Source organism: Canis lupus, chromosome 24, assembly GCF_003254725.2.
Source record: "Canis lupus dingo isolate Sandy chromosome 24, ASM325472v2, whole genome shotgun sequence".
NCBI lineage: Eukaryota > Metazoa > Chordata > Mammalia > Carnivora > Canidae > Canis > Canis lupus.
This window is the reverse complement of record NC_064266.1, coordinates 9,068,451-9,086,800: the sequence shown is the minus strand read 5'-3', so window position 1 is coordinate 9,086,800 and position 18,350 is coordinate 9,068,451. Positions and strand designations below refer to the sequence as shown.

Here is an 18,350-nt window from a genome sequence, read left to right as displayed (position 1 = left end):
CTCTCTCCCTCTGCTGTTCCCCTCACTTGTGCTCTCTTGCTATCTCTGTGAAATAAATAAATAAAATCTTTAAAAAATATTTTTTTTTTTTAAGATTTTATTTATTTATTCATGATAGTCACACAGAGAGAGAGAGAGGCAGAGACACAGGCAGAAGGAGAAGCAGGCTCCATGCACCGGGAGCCCGATGTGGGATTCGATCCCGGGTCTCCAGGATCACGCCCTGGGCCAAAGGCAGGCACCAAACCGCTGTGCCACCCAGGGATCCCAAAAAAATATTTTTATTTGAAACAGTTTAAGATTTACAGAGAAGTCGTAAGACAGTACAAAGATATATTTGTTTGCCCCTGAATCATATAAGAGCAAGCTGCCAACATGATGCCTCATCACCATTAAATCGTTTAGTGTTTATTTCCCTCAAAGACATAGTTTCTTTTTAACAAAAATTAAATCATCAAAATCAGGAAGTTCACACTGATATGTAGCTACCAATTAATCCTCAGGCCACTCCAGGTCTACCATGGTCTCAGTGATGTCCTGTATAGCAAAAGAATCCAGTTCAGAACAGTTACATGTCTCTTTATTAGAGATTGGACTATTTAAAGAAATTTTAAAGTGGCATATAGTAAAATAAAGACATATAAAAAGCTGTCTGAGGAAAAGTCAATTTCCCCTTTCCACTGTGCCCCAAAGGCAATCTCCGTTACCGGTGTTTTGTGCATGTTCAGTCTACCATACACAGCCTATATATGTACATTGTTGAAAAGAGATGTCAAAGTTGCTCTTAGCTCAGGGAAAAAATAATATCAGATGTAGGAGTTTGTCCTTCAAGAATGTTAAATATTCCGGGGTGCCTAGGAGACTCATCAGTTGGATGACTAACTCTTGGCTTCAGCTTGGGTGGTGGTCTAAGGGCTGTGAGATGGAGCCCAGGTCAGGTTCTATACTCTGCTTGGAGTCTGCTTGGGATTCTCTGCCTCTCTCTCTTTCTCCCTCCATTTTCCCCCTCCCCCTGCTTATGCATTCTTTCTCTCTCTCTCTCTCTCTCTCTCATAAATAAATAAACAAACAAATAAATAAAATCTTAGGAAAAAAAAAACAGAAAAAGAATGTTAAATATCCATTAGGAACTTTGTTGCTTGCCATCAAGACAGAGGTTAAAGAAGTTTCCAAGTGAATACATTTTCCCATATTTTGAACCTGAAAGTCATTGATCACTTAGAAGAGAGAAATTTCTTCTATTGTCAATATTAATATATTGCCAATTTGATATCTTATTTCTCTCTTTGTAGACTTCTACAAAGAGACTACTTCTCTCTTTGTATCTTATTTCTCTCTTTTTGTATTAAAAATCCTTTGTTATTTAGTTGTTTCAAATGCTTGAACACATTTTAGATTATTATATAAATCATAATAGGGTAAAAAGTGTTTTTTCAACTGTAGTGGTTGGTATATAATATTCAAAAGTAAATTTACTAAGCTGTTTTTAATATTGCACTATATGCAGTCATATAAATGTTATTTATCTTTATTTTAATGATGTCATGACAAAAAATTTAAAATTCATTTCTGAATCTTAAGCATAAGGCAAAAAAAAATTTTTTTTGATAACATAAAAAATGGGCCTATAACTTCAATCATGGAAACTCTGATGTGGTCATCTTATTCTACTTTACAATGGGCTAAAGAGAGAAGCTTGTTGCCGCAGTATGAGTAAAATAGGATGAGTAGAAGAAAACAGAGATAGGCAAAGTAGAGTTTCTGAGGACTTTCTAGCTCCTTGCTCCCAGCCTCTTCTTGAGATGCGATTACTTACTTACCTTTGGTTTCTTTGCTATGGGATCCCACAGGACCCCTATAATAAATATCCACCCTCAATCTTTTAAAACTGTTGCTTAGGGAGCCTGGGTGGCTCAGTCAGTTAAGTGTCTGCCTTCAGCTCAGGTCCTGGGATCGAGCCCCACATCAGGCTCCCTGCTCCGTGGGGAGCCTGATTCTCCCTCTCCCCTCATGCGCGCGCTCTCTCTCTTTCTCAATCTCTCTCAAATAAATAAATAAAATATTTAAAAAAAATAAATAAAACTGTTGCTTAAGCTAGTTTGGGTTGGTTTAAGTCACAGGCAACAATCCTAAGACAATGGATAGGAGAATGGAGGTTCACTTAAATACAAAGAAATCTTAGGGAACACAATAATTCCTAGATGGTTTCAGATATTGTTTGGGATTTCTGAAAGAATTCTAAGATTGTCCTAGAACAAGTCCAGATAGCAGACCCAAATGGAGGAACATATGTACTCAAGTGATTGTTTTTGGAGTTTTTCTTTAGTCAAATAATGAGCTGTTTATAGATTAAACATCTTCTTTTAAGCTGTTCCACTTCTAACTTAAAAGTCTTTCCTAATTAAATCTTAGTTTAGTTCAATAATTTCCCCCCTTGATTTTAAAGTTGTTAATGTGCTTCATTGGCCATTTCCTGCCTTGCTCCTCACAGATGAACTATTTGAAATATGATAGAGTTTGTTATTTCTTACTAGTCTAAGAGAAAAAGCACTACCAATTAATTTCAGATTTTAGTAAAAGGGGTTAAAAACTCATGAAAGGCTACTCAAGATAAAAGCGTGTACAGCGATAAAGGATAATAACTCAATTTTAATTTAAAAAAAATTCATGAAAACAGCTCATAATCCCAAAACTAGCATTTCTCACAACTTTTCCTAACACAATATAATTTGTTAGTCTATTAGCTTTGGCACTGTCATACAGCATGGGATTTTCACTTCCACATTTTGGCAAAATTTGGGCAACCACGTTTAAGGCTGAGCATTGACTCCCATTCACGCTTTGTCATTTTCTCAAGGGCCTGGTTCTGGCTTGCTGTTGGCAACTGCTCCTTCATACTCTTTTCAAGGAAGTCATAATGTGAACTCAGAGATGCTGAATATAGAGTTTATGACTCTAATGCCAGAGGGGCTTGTAGAACAAGGGGCCCCAGTTGACTTCTAAGAGGGTTTGTCTCATTTCTCATGACCCGTGTCCATTTCCAGAAATTCAGGAAGATTACATTACTGATTACTGAGTCTATTCCACAACTTAAAGTTGCAAGCATTTTGACTGTAATACTGCCAAGAGTTTCTTTTTCTTTTTTTTTTGAAGAATATGGAGAAATAATCTACAACAGTCTCAAACTAGGACAAAATAGTCTATAAAGAATATGGCTCAATGTCACTATATTTGTCTTTGTATTAATTAGGATACAGGTAGAATAGGAAGTGACAGAGACCCGAGAAAATAATGGCTTGAATAAGGATGTGGTTTGTTTTATGTCACATAGATGTCTTAGAAAAGACAGCCTATGGATGATATGGTGGCTATGCTCCACGAAATCCTCAGAGATCCTGGCTCTTTCTTACCATACATTATCTCTGGATAATGGAGTGTGGCTTTTTTTAAATTGAAGTATATTTGACACATAGTGTAACAGTTTCAGGTGTATAATGTAATGATTTGACAAGTCTCTATGTTTCACTATGCTCACCTCAAGTGTAGTGTTACACTATGCTCACCTCAATGCTATTACAATACCTGGAGTGTGGTTTGTGTCCTGAGGACCCATGATAGCTGCTGGAATTTTAGCCATTACATCTGCATTCCAGGCAGTAGAGTGGTAGAAGGGAAAAGAAGGCCAGGGACAAAACCTACTAGCTGATGATTTCAAAGACAGGTCCCTACATGCTATAATTTGCTTCCATACCAGGCTGCAAAAGAGAATGGGTAAAATGGTTTTATTATGCAAAGCTTTATGCCTAATTAAAGGATTCTATTATTATGGAGGATGGAAAGAACAGACATTGGGGAACAACCTTTATCTCACTCATAATCACCTAAAGTTCTTTAGGAAGCATGCATAGTCTTTCTCCTGACCTGACCTACAAAATGATCTCTCTGAATTCTTGCCAGCATTTGGTGTCACTATTTTCTATTTTACACATTCTGATAGATATGTAGCGATAACTCATTGTGGTTTTAATTTGTATTCCCCTAATGGTCAATGAACTTGAACATCTTTTCTCAAGCTTGCTTGCCATCTGTATGATGAAATGTCTGCTCATGTCTTTTGCCTATTTTCTAATGAGATTTTTTTTAACTACAGAGTTTTGACAATTATTTATATACTCTAGATACTAATCCTCTTTTGAATAAGTGGTTGACAAATATCTTCTTTCAGTTTGTAGCTTATCTTTCCATCTTTTTAAGATCATTTTTCACAGAGAAAGTTTTTTTGCTGATGTATCAATTTTTTTTTTCTGGCTAAATTTCCTCCAGTGAATTGCTTTTGTACCTAGATCAAAAATCAGGGGATCCCTGGGTGGCTCAGCGGTTTGTGATCCTGGAGACTCGGGATCGAGTCCCGCATCGGGCTCCAGCATGGAGCTTGCTTCTCCTTCTGCCTGTGTCTCTGCCTCTCTCTCTCTCTCTCTCTCTATGTCTATCATAAATAAATAAATAAATCTTTAAAAAAATCAGCTGGGCATATTTATGTTGGTCTATTTCTGCATTATCTATTCTGTTCCACTAATTTATGTGTTTCTCTCTCTGCCAATACTACATTGTCTTGACATAGTACCTATATAATAAGCTTAATATATCCTTAATATAGGGTGGAGTGGTTCCTCCCACTTTCTTCTTTTTTTTTTTTTAAGATTATTTTAAGTATTCTAGGGCCTATACCTTTCATTAAAACTTTTAGAATAAGCTTGTATATGTATATAGAAAACTTTTCTGGGATTTTGTTAGAAATTGCATTATGTTGCACAGTGAAGGAAATCATCAATAGAATGAAAAGGCAACCTACTGAATGAGAGATGGTATTTGCAAATGACATATCTGATAAGGGGCTAATATCCAAAATATATAAAGAACTTTAAACAACTCAGCATAAAAAAAACCTAAATAATTAAATTAAAAATGGGTAGAGGGAGGGGGGAGTTAAGATGGTAGCACAGAATCCTAGGCTTGCCTTGGACCTCAAACATAGCTAGGTAACTATCAAATCATTCTGAATACTCAAGAAGTTGACCTGAGGATTGATAGAACAAACTGCACAACTGGAGGGAGAGAAGAGGCCCGTAGGAAGTGAGATGTGGTTTGGGGGCAGAAATGGATGGTGAGTGCTGTGGACAGGAGGGAGCCCTGGTTTCAGAGAAAGGCAAGAGAGTGAAGCGCAAGGGAATAAGCACAAGAACATTTCCCCCAAGTCATTGGCTGGGAAAATGAAATGGGCTGAATAGCATGAGTTTTTACAACCACAAGACTGGAATTTCAGAGGTTCCCCAGGCTTGGATATGATAGACCTGAGGGTGCTGCCTTACTCCTAGGGCAGAGGTAGGCAAAGGACCCCACGTGGAGTGGGGTGAGCAGACTGTGTGATCTGAGGATTGCCTGAGTGGTACAGGGAGAAACTGTTCGTTCTTTTTGGAGTGAATGTGTGGGAGGTGGCCTTGCCTCTCTGGGGACAAAAGAGCCCGAGGTGTGTGAGGTGTGCGTTTCCCTCTCCCATCCCTCAGTGTAGGTGCAGAGACACCTGCTGAGGGTGGCTAACAAGGGCGCTGGCTGTTTCACCTGCTTGCTTCAAACCCCGTGCCCCTGTGCTCTGGGTGATACAGCCCTTCTGGGTCAAACCTGTATCAGTCTAAGCACAATGAGACCCTTTCCCAGAGAACCAGCACAAGTCCCTGCCACACCAGGTCCCTGAAGTTTGGAATTTTGAATGTCAGCAGCCTGGCTAGGTAGAGCCTAGGATGCTCTGTGCTGCTCCATGTGGGCAAGCCACCTAGAGACAGTGTAAAATCAGCAATCTGAAAAATGTCTGTGATACATGAGGGGAAATTGTTCGCTCCTCTGAGAGTGCTTCCCCGAGAGCAGTAGGTATGGACTCCCCCTTCCCTACCCCTTAGCCCCTTTGCATAAACTAACATTAGTAAGGACAACACCAACACTAGCCTAAACTGCATAAACCGAGCCCCATTCCCCTGCGCTCTGCAGGTGCTGCTTTTCTTGGGCAAGTGTGCCTGAGAACCAGTGCAGTGGGCTGCACCCCCAGAAGACCAGCACATCTACCTGCCCACCTACCCCACCCGGCCCACATGCACCACAACTACTGACCAGAGTTCTACAAACTCCAATTCTAGTGGAAAAAAGCACCAGTTCTCTTTTAGCAAGCAGACCAAAAAACACCTAGTTAAAACTTGCCATACTCTGCTCAAGATCCAAACACTACCCACTCCAGACAAGGAGAAAGTCTGCAGAGGGTTGACCGGAGGTGTAGAGCAGCCACAACACAGCAGTGGAGTGCATGCAGCACACACCAGAGACACTTCTGTAGCACCAGGCCCTGGACATTGTATGGCCTCTTCTTCATAAAGCCAGTACTCTCAGAAGCAGGAAACATAACAGTCTTTCCTAACATACAGAAGAAGACTGAGATCTAGACAAAGTGCCAAGACAGAGGAACTCATCCCAAAAGAAAGAATAAGGAAAGGTCATGGCCAGGAATCTAATCAAGACAGATATAAGTAATATGCCTGATCCGGAATTTAAAGCAACAATTATAAGGATACTAGGTTGGCTTGAGAAAAGCATAGAAGATATCAGGGAGACCCTTACTACAAAGATAACAGAGCTAAAAACAAATTGTGCTGAAACAAAAATTGCAATAACTGCAATTTGAAACCAACTGGATGTAATGACCACAAAGATGGAAGAAGCAGGGGAACAAATAAGTGATGTAGAAGATAGAATTATGGAAACACTTCCAAACTCATACCATGAGGCCAGCACTACACTGATTCCAAAGCCAGATGAAGACTCCACTAAAAAAGAGAACCACAGGCCAATATCCCTGATGAACATAGATGCAAAGATCCTCAACAAAATACTAGCAAATCGAATCCAACAGTACATTAAAAGAATCATTCACCATGATCAAGAGGGATTTATTCTTGGGTTACAAAGGTGGTTCAATATTCACAAATCAATCAACGTGATACATTAACATTAATGAAAGAAAGGATAAGAACCATATGAGCCTTTCAATAGATGCAGAGAAAGCATTTGACAAGGTACAACATTCATTCTTTTTTTTTTTTTTTTAAGATTTATCTATTTATTCATTCAGAGAGAGCGAGAGAGAGGCAGAGACACAGGCAGAGGGAGAAGCAGGCTCTATGCAGGAAGCCCGTTGTGGGACTCGATCCTGGGTCTCCAGGATCACACCCCGGGCTGCAGGCAGCGCTACACCGCTGCGCCACCGGGGCTGCCCAACAACATTCATTCTTGATAAAAAAAACCCTCAACAAAGTAGGTATAGAGAGAACTTATCTCAACATAATAAAGGCCATACACAAAAACCCTACAGCTGATATAATTCTCAATGGTGAAAAAACGGAGAGCTTTTCCTCTATGATCAGATTCAACACAGGGATGTCCACTCTCATCGCTGTTATTTAACATAGTCCTGGAAGTCTTAGCTTCAGCAATCAGACAACAAAAAGAAATAAAAGGCATCCAAATTAGTAAGGAAGAAGTCAAACTTTCACTATCTGCAGAGGATGATACTCTGTATAGAAAACCTGAAAAACTCTGCCAAAACAATTGTTAAAACTGATATGCAAATTCAGTAAAGTCACAAGACACAAAATCACATAAGGAAATCTGTTGCATTTCTATACACCCATAATGAAGCAACAGAAAGAGAAATCAAGGAATTGCTTCCAATTGCAATTGCACCAAATCCCACAAGATATCTAGGAATAAACTTAACCAAAGGAAATATATCTGTACTCTGCAAACTATAAAACATCGATTAAAGAAATTGAAGGTGACACAAAGAAATGGAAGAACAGTCCATGCTTATGGATTGGAAGAACAAATATTGTTATAATGTCTATACTCAAAGCAATCTAACATTTGATGCAATCCCTATCAAAATACCACCAGCATTTTTCATAGAGCTAGAACAATCTTAAAATTTGTATGGAACCATAAAAGCCAAAGAAATCTTGAAAAAGAAAAGCAAAGCTGGAGGTATCACAATTCCAGACTTTGAGTTCTATTACAAAGCTGTAGTGATCAAGACTGTATGGAACTGGTACAAAAACAGACACATACATCAATGGAACAGAAAGTGAAATCTGGAAATGGACCCATAGCCATATGGTCAACTGATTTTCCAACAAAGCAGAAAAGAATATCCAGTGGAAAAAAGACACTCTCTTCAATGGTGTTGGGAAAACTAGACAGCATCTTGGAGAAGCATGAAACTGGACCACACTCTTACACCATATACAAAAATAAATTCAAAATCGTTAAAGAGGGATCTCTGGGTGGCCAGCGGTTTAGCGCCTGCCTTTGGCCTGGGGCGCGATCTTGGAGACTTGGGATCGAATCCCACGTTGGGATCCAATCCCATGTCGGGCTCCATGTCGGGAGCCTGCTTCTCCCTCTGCCTATGTCTCTGCCTCTCTCTCTCTCTCTCTCTCTGTGACTATCATAAATAAATAAAAAAATAGGGGATCCCTGGGTGGCGCAGTGGTTTAGCGCCTGCCTTTGGCCCAGGGCGTGATCCTGGAGACCCGGGATCGAATCCCACATCAGGCTCCCGGTGCATGGAGCCTGCTTCTCCCTCTGCCTGTGTCTCTGTCTCTCTGTCTCTCTCTCTCTCTGTGACTATCATAAATAAATAAATAAAAATAAAAAAATAAAAAAATAAAAAGCATATGAAAAAAAATCGATAAAGACCTAAATGTGAGACAGGAAACCATCAAAATCCTAGAGGAGAACACAGACAGCAATCTGTTTGACTTCAGCCATAGCAACATCTTACTATACACATTTCTGAAGACAAGGGAAACAAAAGCAAAAATGGGATCTCATCAAGATAAAGAAAAGCTCTTGCACAGTGAAGGGAACAATCAAAACTAAAAGGCAACCTATGGAATGGGAGAAGGTATTTGTAAATATAGATATTAGATAATAGATTAATATCGAAAATCTATAAGGAACTTATCAAACTCAACACCCCGTTAGGAAAGGAGCAGAAGACATGAATAGATGTTTTTCCAAAGAAGGCATACAGATGGCTAGCAGACACATGAAAAGATGCTTAACAACACTCATCATCAGGGAAATGCAAATCAAAACTATAATGAGATACCACCTCACACCTGTCAGAATGGCTAAAATTAACAATACAGGAAACAACAGATGTTGGTGAGGATGCAGAAAAATGGAAATGCTCTTACACAGTTGGCGGGAATGCAAACTAGGGCAGCCACTCTGGAAAACAGTATGGAGGACCCTCAGAAAGTTAAAAATAGAACTATCCTGGGGACACCTGGGTGGCTCAGCGGTTGAGCGCCTGCCTTCAGCACAGGGCATAATCCCAAAGTCCCGGGATGGAGTCCCACATCGGGCTCCCTGCAGGGAGCCTGCTTCTCCCTTTGCCTATGTTTCTGCCTCTCCTTGTGTCTCTCATGAATAAATAAATAAAATATTAAAAAAAAGAACTATCCTACAACCCAGCAGTTGGACTGCAAGGTATTTGCCCAAAGGATACAAAAATAATGATTTGAAGGGATACATACACCCCAATGTTTATAACAGCATTATTAACAACATCCAAATTATAGAAAGAGCCTAAATGCCCATCAACTGATGAATGGATAAAGAAGATGTGATATGTATGTGTGTGTGTGTGTGTGTGTGTATAGCCAAATATATATGCAATGAAATGGATGGATCTAGAGAGTATTGTGCTAAGCAAAATAAGTCAATCGGAGAAAGACAAATGCCATATGATTTCACTCATCTGTGGAATTTAAGAACCAAAACAGGTGAACCATAGGGAGAATAAAGAAAGAGACAAACCATAAAACAGATTCATAACTATAGAGAACAAACTCAGGGCTGCTGATGGGGAGGTGTGTAGGGGAGGGATGGGTTAAATGGGTATTAAGAAGGGCACTTGTGATAAGCAGTAGGTGTTGTATGTAAGTAATGATCACTAAATTCTACAGTTGTGCTAGTATTACACTGTATGTTGACTAGCTGGAATTTAAATAAAAACTTGAAAAAAATGGGCAGAGGATCTGAACAGACATTTTTCTAAAGACACACAAATGGTAAATGGACACATGAAAAAATGCTCAACGTCACTAATCATTAGGAAACTGCAAATCAAAACCACAATGAGATATCACCATACACCTGTCAGAAGGACTGTAGTCAACAACAACAACAACAAGAAATACAAATGTTGGGGAAGATGTGTAGGAAAAAAATCTCACATACTATTGGTGGGAACCTAAATTGGTTCAGCCACTTGGAGAACAGTATGAAGCTTCCTCAAAAAACTAAAAATAGAAATACTGTATGATCCAGTAATTTCATTACTGGGTATTCACCCAAAGAAAACAAAAACACTTCAAACACTTTTTTGAAAGATATATGCATCCTTATGTTCATTGCAACATTATTTACAATAGCCAAGATGTGGAAGCAACCTAAGTGACCACTGATAGAAGAATGTATAAAGATGCATGCACACACACACAGCTGGAATATTATTCAATCATAAAAAGATCATGAGATCTTGCCATTTGCAACAACAATGGATAGACCTAGAGTGTATTATGCTGAGAGAAGTCAGACAGAAAAAGACAAATACCATAAGATTTCACCTATATGTGGATTCCAAAAAACAAATGAATAAAAAAATCAAACAGAAAGCAGAAATAGACCCATAAGCACTGAGCACAAACTGATGGTTGCTAGAGAGGACGTGGGGTGGATGGACAAAATTGGGGATGGGGAGCGAGATACATAGGCTTCCAGGTATGGAATGAAAAGGTTGGGCAGCCCCGGTGGCGCAGTGGTTTAGTGCTGCCTGCAGCCCAGGGTCTGATCCTGGAGACCCAGGATCGAGTCCCACGTCGGGCTCCCTGCGTGGAGCCTGCTTCTCCCTCTGCCTGTGTCTCTCTCTCTCTCTCTCTGTGTCTCTCATTAATAAATAAATAAAATCTTAAAAAAAAAAAGGTTGCAGGAATAAAAGTCCTAGTATAGGGAATCCAATCAGTGGTATTGTAGTGGTGTTGTATGGCAACAGATGGTAGCTACACTTGTGGTGAGCATAGCATGACATATATATAAACTTGTCAAATCACTGTGTTGTATACCTGAAACTAAAGTAATATTATGTGTCAACTGTACTTGAGTAAAAAGGAAAAGAAAGAAATTGCATTAATCTATACATCAGTTTGGGGGAAAATTGACATCTTTACTATGTTGAGTTTTCTAACCTCTGATCATAGAATGTCTCATTTATTTGCCTTCTTTGGTTTCTTTCATCAGCAATTTGTAATATTCAGCATACAAATTCTGTACATGTTTTGGTATTTGTTATCTAAGTATTTTATTTTCTTTGCAACAACTATATTTTTAACTTCAGTTTCCACATGTTCATTGTTAGTACAGTATATAGCAATGTGATTAGGGACACCTGGGTGGCTCAGCGGTTGCGTGTCCACCTTCGGCCCAGGGCATGATCCCGGAGTCCCGGTATGGGAGTCCCCCATTGGGCTCCCTGCATGGAGCCTGCTTCCCCCTCTGCCTGTGTCTCTGCGTCTCTGTGTGTCTCATGAATTAAAAAAAAAAAAAAAAAAAAAGTTTAAGAAATAAATGTGATTAATTCTTGTTTGCAAGACATTGTATCCTGTGATCTTGCTGAACTCATTTATTAGTTTGAGGTTTTTTGTTTTTGTAGAGACCTTGGGATTTTCTACATATGCAATCATATATCTGCAAATAGGGGCAGTTTTACTTCTTTCTTTCCAATCTGTATGCTTATTTTTATTCCTTTCTTGCAGTGGCTAGAACTTCCAGTATTGTGTTAGACAAGAGTAGTGAGAATGAGTGGACATTGTTTTAAGGGTACTTGGGATTTGTTTATATAGATACAGTAAGGCAAGCACACATGGAAATGACTATCATGATGGAAGTTTTTTTTTGTTGTTTTTTTAAATTTTTACTTTATTATTTGAGAGAGAGCAAGAGAGACCACATAAGCAGTGAAGGGGGAAGGGACAGAGGAACAAGCAGATTCCTTGCTCAGCAGGCTTCATCCCAGGACCCTGGAATCATGACTGAGCTGAAGCCAGATGCTTAACCAACTGAGCCACCCAGGCGCCTCCATGATGTAAATTTTTATACTCATATCCCTTAGAAAGATGAGGAATAGTACGTCACAGAAAGGGGTCATAAAGAACACTAGGGTTAGTCAGGAGGCAGAGAAAGCAGGGGAAAATGTGGGCAAGCTGTGTTTGTGGCTTCTATGGTGAGGAATGGGTGAGACAGGGTAAGCAGGTTTATTAGCATTTGTGGATTTGAATTTTAGTAGGTTCTTGAGTATAGGGGCTGTTCCTAGTTGGGTTCCTGGCCCTAGAGTGATTAGGGCAGGGAGACAGAGCCCTGAATATGAAAGCAAAATAAAGGAGATGTTAAGGGGTATGGGCTCTGGATTGGTTTGCATTTGAAAGGCATGCTTGCCTGCAAGTTATTTACTATCCCTAGGAATTGGCTAGCCCTGTGAGGGGCAGTTTCTCTAGGGTTAGCAAGGCTCCACTGGTCAAAGAAAGCATCAGAATACAGAAAGTCTAAAAGACAGGGTTAAAACAAGACAGCCTGGGCAGCCCGGGTGGCTCAGTGGTTTAGCGCCACCTTCAGCCCAGGGAGTGATCCTGGAGACCCAGAATTGAGTCCCAAGTTGGGCTCCCTGCATGGAGCCTGCTTCTCTCTCTGCCTCTCTCTCTCTCATGAATAAATAAATAAAATCTTTAAAAACTGTGGAGGCCAAGAAAAATTAAGGCCATCCCACCTAAAGTTTATCATTAGCACAAATACAGCCATCTTAGGCCTTTGTGAATAAGAGCTGAACTTTATGGGAAAAACTGCAGAATGTCCTCAATGTCCTCGGCAGGTAATCCCATATCAGAAAGACAACAGAGCCCACGCCCATGGTAGAAAGTCCCATATTAGAATGAGAACAGAGCTCAATGCCCTTGAAAGCCCCACATCAGAAGGTAAACAGAACTTGGAGAAATTCTTCCACCCCTTCTGAAAATCCCCTAGACCAGCCTATAAAAAACCCAGCTGTAACCCACTTCGAGGTCCAAGTCCCTGCTCCGCTGTGTCCGGTATACTTGGACCCAAGCTTGAGCTTGATAATAAACCCTCGTGCGCTTGCATTGGTGTCGGCTCCTTGGTGGTTTCTCAGATTCACAATCTTGGGCACAACAAAACAAAACAAAAAAACCCCAAGACAGCCTGGCTTCGTTCTCAAACTCAGGAGGAAAGCGTTCAGTCTTTTACTAGAAAGTATGTTAATTTTAGTTTTTTTGGTAAATGCGCTCTATCAAGTTAGGTATTTTCTATTCCAGACCTATTATTGATCATGAATGGATGTTAGATTTTGTCAAATACTTTATCTCATCAATTGATATGATCATATACTTTTTCGTTAGCCTGTCAATATAATGGATTATGTTGATTTTGAATGAACTAGCTTTGTGTACTTGAAATTAAACCCCATTGGTTATTGTGTAGAATTCTTTTTATAATGTTGTTGGCTGTGAAATGCTTATTTTGAGGATTTTTACACATAAATACATGAGACTCTCAGAAGCAATCACATTTTTGGTACTAACGTCAGTCTCTAGTTTTATTTGTACTGTCTTTGGTTTTGGTATCAAGGATACTAACAACAACAACAAAAATCATGTAAATGTGACCTCATAAGTCACCCAAACTACCTTTACATCGTTTGCTGAATTTTGACAGTGGCCATTTTTATCCCGAGTTTTACTACCAACAATTATTTATTGAGATCTTCACGTTATTGGTGTGGAATGTTTATTTAATGCTGTACCCGACAATACTACCCTTTTTTTCCTACCTAAAAAATACCAACTTTTTGAGAAAAGGAGCCAAGGCTATGCATAACTTACAAGCTCAATTTATTTGCTATAAGCAGTTACATGCCTGACTAGTAAAATGAGATTTATAATTAAAAACAGTGACTGAAAAGCATAGAACTCAAAAACAAAAAAACAAACCAATCAAAAAACCAAAGGGCTAAGTTTCACAGGAATCTTAAAATAAAACTGAGTAATCCCTACATCATGATTAAACAGTTTAAAGGAAACAAGTATTTTTCCTTGCATAAATGAAATATGAATAATTATAAAACTGTTTATGTACTGTATTCATAAACATATTAAGATTCATGGTCTTTTCTTTTTTTTTTTTTCATGGTCTTTTCAATGATGAGTAGATAAATACTGGGAAGTTGACAGATGGGATCAATAGGAACACTGATCTATTCCGCTGAGTTACTTAACAAAGCCAGTGTTTTATTTAAAAACCCATAATTTCCTACACAATACTCTGCATTTTCCTGTTATAATGAGCAATTTAAATGTTTTTTTTTCTTTTTTCAGAGACTGTTTATACACCCTTATCTTCACATACCTCCTTTCCATCCTTTAATTCTTGAAAACACATAAATTTTTATACCAAAAATGTCAAGTTTACTATTAACCACAAACGTGGCTAAACAACTACTGTTCTTCAGAAGCTACCATATTTATCATTTGTTTCAAGTGACCATTTTGGTTTTTATTTTCATTTATTTAGATAGTACACCTAATTCTCCTCTCTAAATGGTTAATAGTGTACAAAACCTAGATAGACCAGATGAGATCCAGGAGTACTAAGGCCTTAAAGTAGTGCTTTAATTTTAAAAGGAATTCAGATTCCTTAAACTCTATAGCAGCATATCTACCCTTTTAAGCATTCCAAAAATCTGAAGGGCAGACAGAAGAATTTTCTGTTATTGCAAATAGAAAAATCATTGCAGAGTTCACAAACATTTCAAACACAATTATAAGCAATATAAACTTGGAACTGCCTCTTCATTGAATTGTCCTCTTAATCAACTTTTCAGGTATTTTTTCAGAGAGTATTTTATTTAAGGTGCATAAAATGAAATAAATCAGTCCTACACAAAATAATAAAAATATTTTCCACTTTTATCTACAAATTAATTTTATAAACAAACTATAATAAACATGAACAAACAAAATAAAGAAAATTTTTGGCTTCTATACATTATGGCTAGAAAAATAAATTTACAGACACCTAAATCTGCCTCCTCTTCCCAGAGAAACTAATGTATATAACATATATATATTTTCAAATTATAACTCTTATTCAGACTTAAAAAACTGGGTACTGCTCTATTTTTTACATACAATTGTAAACCATCTTTTAAAAAATTAGGCTAAGAGTAAGTTTCTACTAGTATGGTTGAGTGTCACAGAATACAAAAGTTTTATAAATCCCCTATTTTGTTAAATTAATTATGATTAATCTGTAGTAATATATAGGACAAATCTGTCAATCATCCACAATTAGGTCAAATTGTTATACAAGTGGGAGAAATTCTACAATGGTCAGAATAAGATTTTATTAATATTCTTGAAAAATAGCTTTGTTCCCAATAAATATTCCCTTCAATCACTTCAGTATACTTTAGGAGAACACATTCTCAATCCAAAAAGAAACAATATACAGCTACTTGACTTTTTGTTTTTTTCTTGCTTGAAACTGCTGTGTTTTATTTTTTACAGATTTAATCAACATTGACAAGGCAGGATCAATGGACCTCTTCTGTGACTCCTTTTGAATTTCACTCTCTTTTTTCTTTATTGCCTGAGTAAGTTCTTGTTCTTTTTGTTCTCTCTGCCGGGCTTTCTCCTCAAGGATTTTTTCCATAGCTTTTGTTTTCTTGAAATTAGGATCTGAAGGATCCAAATTGAACAAGTGGGAGGTATACATTGCCTGAAACCGTGCATCCTTAACATTTACCTGCAAATCCAAAAGGAAAACCATTAAACCAGTGAAACACCAGGCCCAGAAATAGGGCCAAAGTCTGAAAGTGAGTTGTCGATTATATAAAATAACAAATATGAGCGTTTTGTATTGACTCATTAGAAAATTGTTTTCCCACAGATCTTCAATGGAGTTTTAAGGCCTGTTCTTGGAAGTCATTAAGTAGTTGCTGATAGCAGTTTGTAGATTTTTTTTTGTACAGGCTCACACACATAGGAGTGGAATGGCCTTTAGGAATATGTTATTACTAGCAAAAAGAGGAAAAAGAAGGAATGACAAAAACAAGAGATGTAGTAAAACAAAACAAAACAAAAAGCATGGCCTACTGTAGTGGCCATTGTACAGTGAGTCTGTGACATGTGACAGATGTGACAGGAGCCTGGTATTTCTCAGTTAAGCTTGAGTATGCATATCCTCCTCATCATGAGCATCACACTACATGTGATTGTTAACATTAAAAGCTAGGTATTAAAAAAAAAAAAAAAAAAGCAAAGCTGTGTATTTTTGCTACAACCAAAAGACAAGCCAATACTTCATTTGGTGCTCAACTAAACAGTGATCTGATCCACCCTGGGATGAACTGGCTATTTTGGACTGAAAGATGGTAGGTAGCTTGGCTCCACTACAGGCCCTTCCTAAATCATTTCAGGCTAACTTTGGCTGTTTGAGCTCAATGCTCATCTCCAGAGCTGACTTTAAATTCAACACCAGCTTTAAGGGGCTAATGACTTTTGTCCCGGTTACCTCAAAGTCATCCTCCAATAATTCCTTCTTTTTCATAAGCTGTTTTTTCTTCTTTTTGCTCAGATTCTGGTGCTCTACAATCTTGTTGTAATTAAAGTGTTTCTTATTCTCTTCCTCCTCATCCATCATGAGCAAAGCCATTTCAGCCTGTGGAGAGAAAAAAAAAAGATCAAATATACAACAGTCTTTTTTCTTCCCCAAGCAGAAGTATGGGGCACAGATAGCCCTTCTAGGAAAGGAGAACCCAGTCACTAATGCTCTGGGATGACATCTGTCATCCATAAACTGATTGTGGATTACCAAAACTCATAAAGAAACCCAGAGATCTTTGTAGAGCAACAAGGTAAAATTTTTAGAGGCAACATCACCAAGAGCAGGAGAGGAGTGAAAGCTTTTACTTAAAAACAAGACCACATTTCACTTCATGTAACTGGTTAATAATAGGCTATAAGAAAGAGTCCTCAAACCCCCAAATAAAATTTTCTCATTTTCACTTTGGTCTTTTTAAGCAATGATACTAAACTTAGCAAAATCATGTAGTATTTTGTGAAACAAACTACACTTTCCAAACCTGTGCTTTAATGGCAAGGAATTTTTTTTTCTTTTGCTTTTTTTGCCTTTACTTTTTCATTATTGATATACTACTATGAAGGCAGAATCGTAATATTTGCTTCTGAAGTATGTCTGTTTTCAATAAACAGTGGAATTTTCTTCCACCTATGGGATTAAACATGAACCTTGAGGAACTAAATAAACACCCATGTATACTAGAGAAAATAGAGTTTACTTCCAGACTTTTGTGAATCTTTCCATACTACCACTTTAGATTGCTTTAATTTCCTTTCACTTCCATCACTGGAAGAGCCACTTTCCACAAAAGAAAGATTTTCTTTGGGCTCCTTTACTCTATGAGCATTACTGTAATGTGCAATAAATGGAAAATAGAAAAGATGCATTATCATGCAGAGTTTAGGTGACCAGTCAGGGAGTGACACAAACATCAGTCATAGGGACATTGTTGACCCCAACTCCTGCCTTAGCAAAAATACGTATTAATCTGTGCCATGGATCTCTGGAGTCAGTGAAGCATAAAGGTCACTGCATTTCCAAGACAGACTTTAATCTTATAACATTAACATTTATGTTGTTTGTCATAATAAGAGAGAAATTAGCACTGAATAACACAAAAACAAAGTCTGAATTATAGGACAGATTCAGATTGAATTAAAACTTATGGCAACATTTTCATGTGTCTGTTGGCCATTTGTGTCTTCTTTGGAGAAATGTCTGTTCATGTCTTCTGCCCATTTCGTCACTGAATTATTTGTTTTTTGGGTGTTGAGTTTGGTAGGTTCTTTATAGATTTTGGATATGCCATTTGCAAATATCTTCTCCCATTCAGTTGTCTGTCTTTTGGTTCTATTGACTATTTCCTTTGCTGTGCTAAAGCTTTATATCTTGATGAAGTCTCAAGCTCAACATCACTCAGAATCAAGGAAATACAAATCAAAACCACAATGAGATACTATCTCAAACCAGTCAGAATGGCTAAAATGAACAAGCCAGGAAACAAGAGATGTTGGTGAGGATACAGAGAAAGGGGA

At 38.1% G+C, this 18,350-nt stretch overlaps 2 protein-coding genes across 4 annotated transcripts in view; one reads left to right on the top strand and one right to left on the bottom strand.

Annotated features, from left to right (window-relative positions):
- NDUFAF5 (NADH:ubiquinone oxidoreductase complex assembly factor 5) overlaps positions 1-18,350 on the top strand; it is a 424,603-nt gene that overhangs the window by 282,050 nt on the left and 124,203 nt on the right. The gene's annotated exons all lie outside the window — the stretch shown is intronic.
- The window catches only part of ESF1 (ESF1 nucleolar pre-rRNA processing protein homolog), a 65,601-nt gene continuing 61,300 nt past the window's right edge, over positions 14,050-18,350 (bottom strand). For all 3 annotated transcript variants that reach the window (XM_025469269.3, XM_025469270.3, XM_025469271.3), the window contains exons 13-14: positions 16,747-16,893; positions 14,050-15,978 (exon numbers count right to left, since the gene is read on the bottom strand). In XM_025469269.3, coding sequence (XP_025325054.1) covers positions 15,685-15,978; positions 16,747-16,893 — 441 coding nt within the window. In that variant the 3' untranslated portion in view covers positions 14,050-15,684. The remainder of the gene's footprint in view (positions 15,979-16,746; positions 16,894-18,350) is intronic.